Here is a 7,625-nt window from a genome sequence, read left to right on the forward strand (position 1 = left end):
GACAAAGAGAGAGATGGAGAGAGAGAGACAGAGAGAGACAGAGACAGAGAGAGAGACAGAAAGACAGAAAGAGAGAGAGACAGAAAGAGAGAGACAAAGAGACACAGACAGAGAGACAGAGAGAGAGACAGAGACAGAGAGAGAGAATATGTCTGAGATATATATATACATGCGCGTCTGAAGGGATGCAAAACTGTCAAGAAGCCATTATTGGCAACAGAATGTGCATATCAGATAAATAAGCTATCGGCGCTCTCAGAACAGTGGACTGACCACCCCAGAGTCCAGACCTCAACACCACTGAATGTGTTTGGATTACCTGGATTATGGGAAGCAAAAAAAAGCTAAAACCAGCTCCTACGACTGAACTCTGGGGGCGTACAGACATTTCACTGCGGATTTCTCTGACTAACTGAAAACAAGTCTTCGGAAAAGAAAGGGAGCTGTAATGACTAGTGGACGCACTAAGTACTGAAAAATGACATATTTATATGTAGTTGTTGAGTGTAACTGTGCGTTAAATGTGTTTCTGTTTTTTTTCTGAAACTGAAAAGTGAATAATCTGTGTTTAACTGCCGGACTGAGTGGATTAAATATATGAAGGCTCCGTTTACAGCAGACAGACAGACAGACAGAGAGACAGACAGAGCTCCTCTGAGACCGATCCTTACACTTAAAGCAGTTTAAACACACACTGTTCTGCTGCTGGTTGAGGGAGGGGTCAGTCTGAGATAAGACTGCGCCTCCTCCTGCTCGTTAAAGCTCTCAGCTTCTCCAGCCAGCGCAGCCTTTACTCCTCCAGTCCAGGCACGTGTCCTCATTTCCGTCCGGGCGGATCTTTCCGAGCGCTTTCCGTTCACTTAACTAGAGCTCACCGCTTCAGCGCCTCACTCTTTATCCGGAGTAAAGATGCTCCCCAGCCCCGTCAGCTCGACCCCGTTCTCGGTGAAGGACATCCTGAAGCTGGAGCAGCAGCAGCAGGCTGGATCCTCTCTGCACCTTCCCTGCATGCACAGCGCGCTCAGCCGCAGCCTGGAGCTGCTCTACAGCCCGGACTCGAGCTTCAGCCCCGCGGAGCACAGCAGAGCGCAGAGAGGAGCGCCGAGCCCGCCGAGCCCCGAGGAGGAGGAGAGGGAGCAGAGCCCCCACACAGGCAAGCAGCGCTCAGTCAGCCCCGCACAGCGCAGGGCGACTCTGTACTCCCGCTGCAGCGCTTCTATTGGTCCACTCAGAGCTAAAACCCCTCACATTCAAACCTGAATGGTGGGAAAACTGGAGAAAATGAAAACCACTGGAGGAATGCGTTTTTCTTACGACGGCGACAAGAGTGTTGATTAGGCTTTATCATTAATAATAATTATTAATAATAATCATTAGGTTTTACCAGTATAATACTTCTTCTGTATTAATAAGGTATTCATTCTGCTTCACAACTAAGGACATTTCCATTATGGTTATTAGTGGGATATTTATAGGTCATTAATAATAGATTAATCATAGTTTACAATCAATAAGGTTTGAACTGGTTTCCCAGTAGAATGTGTGCGCGTCACTAATAAGGTAATTAAGCGTTAATACTTATTAGTAAGGTTATTAGTAAGGTATTAGGGTGGCTTATAATTAACGTATAATTTATGGGTTTTTAATAAGCCATTAATGTGGTTTGCCTTTATGGTGTTATGGATTATTAATAAAATATCGACCTGGTTTATTTATGGGTGAGTATTTAGTGAGATATTATGGTTTATCATTAGGGCATTTTGCGTTATTAGTACGGTGTTAATAGTGTTTACCTTTATGGTTCATGGGTTATTTCTAAAGCATTAACATTGGTTATGGTAATGTTGGTATTTATGGGTTATTAATAAGATATTAATTATGCTTTACGATTAGACGGGTTATTAAAATGCTTCATGGCGTGGTGGGTTAATAATAAGATATTATCATGGTTTCCTTTTAGGGTGTTATTTATAGGTCATTAATAAGATATTATGGTTTACATTTTGGACTATCAGTTATAGGTTATTAAAAACATATTAACTGTGGTTTAATATTAGCGTATTATTAACGATTTACTGCAATGACTTACTCTATGGGTTATTATTATTATTTATATAGTATTACTGTATTATTGATTATTTATTATTAGGCTATAATTATGGGTTATTCCTGGGGTGTTATTATTATTGATTATTCGTCATTAGTGGATTATTCATGGATTCTTATTAGGGTGTTATACATTATTTTCCACTAGGGTATTATACGTGGATTATTAACATGGTCTATGTCTATGAGTTACTGATAGGGTATTGTTTATTATTTATCAGCTGCCTGGTTATTAAAAGGGTGTTATGTTTAGACTTATAGAGTATTATTTATGGGTATAAACAATAGAGCATTACGGCTCAGCATCCGTCTCATTATTCTGACGCTTTAGCGTTACCATTTAATTTTATTGTTCAAGTAAAAAGCCATTAAAGCACAGCTCTGTAGGTTTGGAGGGTAGAGATGATCCTCGGGCTACTGCTTGGTGTGTCGTGTTAGTGCGTTATCACAGGTTATCACTGGGGTCTATCGTTAGTCGGTTCTCTCCTCTTTCGTCAAATGCAGATGAGAGAAGGTTAATCAAACGTTTCCGTGGAGGCGCGTTTGTCCATCAGTGCACGATAAAACAACCGCCGCACCAAAAGCTTTTGCTCTTCAGGTGGGCTTCAGCAGCCCTCCTAATGCTGAGCTCCGTCAAGCGCTAATAGCGCCTTGGAGTCAAGTGATACGGGACAGGGCCCTGAATCCGAGACCCTGAATGATCAGGCAGCGGGAGAATCTTCAAGAAACTCGTTTCTGTCCAAACGAGCAGAACAACAGTGTCAGGTGGATCAATGAATGAGGGTCAAAGCCACGTTTAGGACCAGACGGAAAGAGTGGACACTGTCCACCGGCTGCAAGCGCTTTAGTCAACTCAGCACGTCGCTTAAGCTTTACCGGTAACACAAGTCAACCTTTTACCGGAGCAGCGAGTAAATGGACGCGTACACGTTTACAATATTTATTTATTTATTTATTTATTTATTTCCCGGAACACTTTAACGCAGTATTGATTTTCTTCTTTATCAAGTGCCCTATAGTGTCCCATTCACTGGGACCCGATGTGTCTTTGTGCAGTATACATGGTCTGGTTTTGGCCCCCATAACGTCACTTTATAAACAGCGCCGACAGCGAGAGCACGATTACGAGTTTAACGCTGTTTTGGGCGGAAAACCTCGTATCTTTTTTATTTTTTCAGTTTTTCAGTTTTTTACTGAATATTTTCATACTTAGAAAATAACCGGTTGCTTTTTACACTGGGAGTAAATTTAATGACGAATGGACCAAAAGAACACGACCGAAAATACCTGGGGGGGGGGGTTCAGAACAACAGCGAGAACGGCTCATGCGGCTGAATTACTACTCTCTCGAAAAAAGATGGTTCTGCAAAGGTTCTGTGATCAATTCAGTGGTTCTGCATAAAACAATGAACACTCAAAATCATGTACGTGCGTAAAGGGTTCTTTGCATGGTGAAAGGGTTCTCCAGATGTTGTTATATAGCACCAAAAAGGGTTCTGCTGTTGTTGCGATGTCACGCTTCACAATGACGGTTCTTCGAGGTTTCCCTGGCTAAGAAAACGGTTCACTCAAGGGACCCTTTTCAAAAACGTTCTACACAGAACCAACTACAGCACACTGTCCATCCGTCTGAGGTGTGAACACGCAAACGACTGTTCGGTGTTTTTCAACCATAATATTTGTGCTCGGCTCCTTCTGATGTTTCACATCTCCATCCGCGCTGGGTGTGAGTTCCTGGATCTGCAGTTCTCACATCTGAAGACTGATAGGGGTTATTTAACTTCTGCAGCTCTCATTTGTTCTGCTTTTATTATCTGGTACTTTTTTTTACATGTTTTAGTTTGGTTCTCTTCCTTCTCCAGTTCACTGAAGGATCAGTGCTTTGATTAGGCCGAGGCGCCTTTACCCTCCCATAACCCTCATGAATCAGGGCTTATCCAGCACGGAGACCTTTCAGTCTAATGTCGAACAAAACGACACGAGTATGAATGAGAATGTGGGTTAACTGTGGCCTTCTGTAAATTACAATGCCTGTTAGTAATTCATGTAACCAGCAATATAAGCTCGTTTACGAGTTCATCCAACCCTGTACGAGTTGCCTGGGAAGTTCAACCGTTGAAGGAACAAAACAAAAACCTTTCAGCGCAGATTATTTGGGATTTATTGGCATGGAATTCTTTTTGGATCAACACAAACGTTTTAATGATCATTTCAAATGTACTGTCAGTAACTTCCGCCCACTTCGAGTAAACTGGCTGCTTTAAATCAACGCAAGTCCTTTATTTAACGTTGATCTATTTGAACCAGCCCCGCTGGTTCGTTCCAGAACGCAGCAGTTCATTGTTTCAAAAGACGAGTGTTCTACACTCTACGGGTTCTATAAGGGCGAAGAAGGTTCTCTGGCCTGTAACATCAGTGGAACCTTTTTTGGCGCTAAAAAAAGAGCCATTTTCAATAGAACCACACACATTCTCCATCACATTCATGGTTTTATAGGGAACCATTTTCTTTACTAAAGAACCCTTGCAGAACCACATTTTGTAAGGGTGTGTGTGGAACTGTGAACACTCAAATAACCGTCTGCATGGTTCCTGATATAGAATGTGCTGTGTAAGGTTCTCTGCAGAACCTTTTTGAAAATGGCTCACTGAGTGTCCGTGGCTCTATAGACCCCTTGTCGTCACTAAAGAACCCTTGAAGGCCCATCGTTAAGAGCGCGCAGTTGCCAGTTAGAGTGTTCTCGCTGTTAACGGCTAATCCCACAACGCCAGTTAATCCTGCGCTTCTGCTCCTTCTCTAATCCAGGCGCGTGCGAGTTCGACCCGGCCGGCTGTCCCGTGCGCAAGGTGGAGGAAGACGAGGAGGGCGGCGGGGGTCCCGAGGGCCGCGCAAGGCCGCGCGTGCGCAGGAGGCCGCGCGTGCTCTTCAGCCAGGCGCAGGTGCTGGAGCTCGAGCGGCGTTTCGAGCAGCAGCGCTACGTGTCGGCGCCGGAGCGCGAGCAGCTCGCGAGCCTGCTCAAGCTCACCTCCACGCAGGTGAAGATCTGGTTCCAGAACCGCAGGTACAAGTGCAAGCGGCAGCGGCAGGACAGGAGCCTGGAGCTGGCCGGTGGGCACGCGGCCACGCGGCCGAGGAGGGTGGCCGTGCCCGTGCTCGTCCGTGACGGCAAGCCGTGCCTGGGAGGAGGCCACGCGCCCCCGTACAACGTCTCCGTCAGCTCGTACACCTACGGCAACTGCTACAACACGTATAACAGTTATAACAGTTACGGGAACGGCGCTTACGGCTGCAGCCTCAACGGGATGACCTCCCACATCCCGAACCCAATGGTGGACGTGAGCTTCTCCATGGCGACCACGGATGGATCTCTAGGTCAGCAAGGACCGTTTCAGACCACGTTACCGGGGATCAGGGCCTGGTGAGGCCAGTGAAAGACTATGGACCTCACACATACTGAGATTTGTGGTCAGACTGAGCTGGAAGGAGAGCTTCCCAACACGGCTGACCTTCATCACAGAGATCTTGAGCGATGTCCTCTGAACGGACACCGAAGAGCTTCAGACTTCAGTTCCCACATGAACAAAACCGCAGCAGCACACCTATGGCCATAAAATGAACTTTAAGGGTTCTTTAGTGAGGGGATTGGTTCTGCTTAGAACCATGAACACTCAAAGAATCATTTCCGTGCTTCAATGGTTCTCTGCATGGTGAAATGGTTCTTCAGACTGAAGGAAAGTGTGCTGTATATGGTTCTACATAGCAGAACCCCCATTTGGTTCTATGTAGCACCAGTAGGTTTTCTGCTATTGCTACAAGCTTGATATACTATCAATAGGAGAACCTTTTTGGGTGCTACACAGAACCACCTTCAAAAAAGATTCAACATAGAACCAAAAAGTGTTTCTTCGACTGTTATGATGTCACGTTTGTAGCAGAAAACTTTGGGTCATCAGAATTATTTTCAAATATGGTTCTATATAGAACCTAAAATGGTTCTATTGTTACATTGTCAAGCTTGTGACAATCGCAGGACCCTTTTTGGTGGGATGTAGCATTATTTTCAAACAGGGTACTACTATATAGAACCAAAAAGGGTTCTTCTATTGTTACAATGTCAAGCTTGTAACAACAGAAGAATCATTTTTGGTGCTACATAGAACTGCTTTCAGAAAGGTTCTACATAAACAAAAGGCATTCTCCTGTTCTTACGATGTCAAGCTTGTAACAATAGAAGAACCCTTTCTGGTGCTATGTGGGACCATTTTCAGATAGGGTTCTGCTATTAACATCATAAGAAAAGGTAAAACCTTGTTGGTGCTCCATAGAACCACTTTCAAAAACATTCTACATATAACCATACACAACACATTCTCCATCACCCTGAAGAACCGTGCATAAATGATGAAACGGTTGTTCAGACTCATGGAGAATATGTAGTATATGGTTCTATTTAGAATATTTTTGAAAAATGTTCCATATAGAACCATTAGAACCATGAGTTCTAACAGAATGATTGGCTTTCCTGAGAGTGTAAAATGAAAGACGTGCTCGGTTTGTTTGAAAACAATGTGATTATTCCAATCCAGTCAGTCCAAAGGAGTTCTTTTAACCTGCACTCCTGGAGAGGAATTCCACTCATATCCCAAAACCCAAAGCAGAACTTTATCACTGATGAACAAACTCATGCAGAGCGGTTGGTGTGGAACTGTACAAACTCAAGAAACCTGCAGATTGAGATTTTACTTGAGATTTCTTTACAGTGGTGGTGATGGGAACCAGGGGTGACCATGTCTTCAACACATTGTACTCCTAACTAATGAGTGGACCTACAGATGTCTGAGCTTTTGCTTGTAATGTTGATGTTGGTGTAACAGTGGTCAATCAGAAAAAACACATTTTCTTTAATAACACATCCATTTTAGGCCAAAGCCTGATCTCTAAACTATCACAAAACAATGTATCGAGCACCAGGCCAAGCATTTCATGTAATATCGGTCTGTAAAGGAGCTTTTAGAGGCATTAAACTCAGACGTCTGGTTCCTATCACCACCACTGTGAGTCGGTTTCTGAATGACATCAAAATTCCTCTTTAAAAATAAAAGTCTTTGAAGGATTCTTGGTACAGACCTTTACGGAACCACTGAGGTTGTTGAAAAGGTTCTCCACGCTCACACATCTCCTGTTCAAATGGTTCTCCAACCCCTTCAATGCTCAGGGCTCACTGGCAGGCCCAAATTTTTATGACACACTTCTATAAAGAATAGCTCAAGCAGTTTGCATTGAAGTCCATGTAGTTACTGAATAATAAGCTCTGGTAGATATTAAGCCTGAGATTTTAAGGGGTTATAAAGAACTATCCGTTAAAAGGTTCTTGAGGGAACCGAAATTCTTCTATGGCATCACTCTTACCAAACCCTTCAGTCACCTGTATTTGGAGGAGTGCAGTGCTGATTCTAACAGATCTGTGTTTTTATGCTCCTGAAGAAGCACTGAGCACATCATTCTTGAGCGCTTTTAAA

The 7,625-nt window shown here is 43.7% G+C and overlaps 1 protein-coding gene across 1 annotated transcript; it reads left to right on the plus strand.

The window, feature by feature from the left end:
* The first annotated feature begins 774 nt into the window (after nt 1–774).
* nkx2.7 (NK2 transcription factor related 7) lies at nt 775–5,847 on the plus strand. Its single transcript, XM_017696268.2, has 2 exons — nt 775–1,153; nt 4,912–5,847. The coding sequence occupies exons 1-2, from the start codon at nt 910–912 to the stop codon at nt 5,526–5,528; spliced, it is 861 nt and encodes a 286-aa protein (XP_017551757.1). The 5' UTR covers nt 775–909; the 3' UTR covers nt 5,529–5,847.
* The last annotated feature ends 1,778 nt before the right edge of the window (nt 5,848–7,625 follow it).

The sequence above is a fragment of the Pygocentrus nattereri genome, chromosome 29 (genome assembly GCF_015220715.1).
Source record: "Pygocentrus nattereri isolate fPygNat1 chromosome 29, fPygNat1.pri, whole genome shotgun sequence".
Lineage (NCBI taxonomy): Eukaryota > Metazoa > Chordata > Actinopteri > Characiformes > Serrasalmidae > Pygocentrus > Pygocentrus nattereri.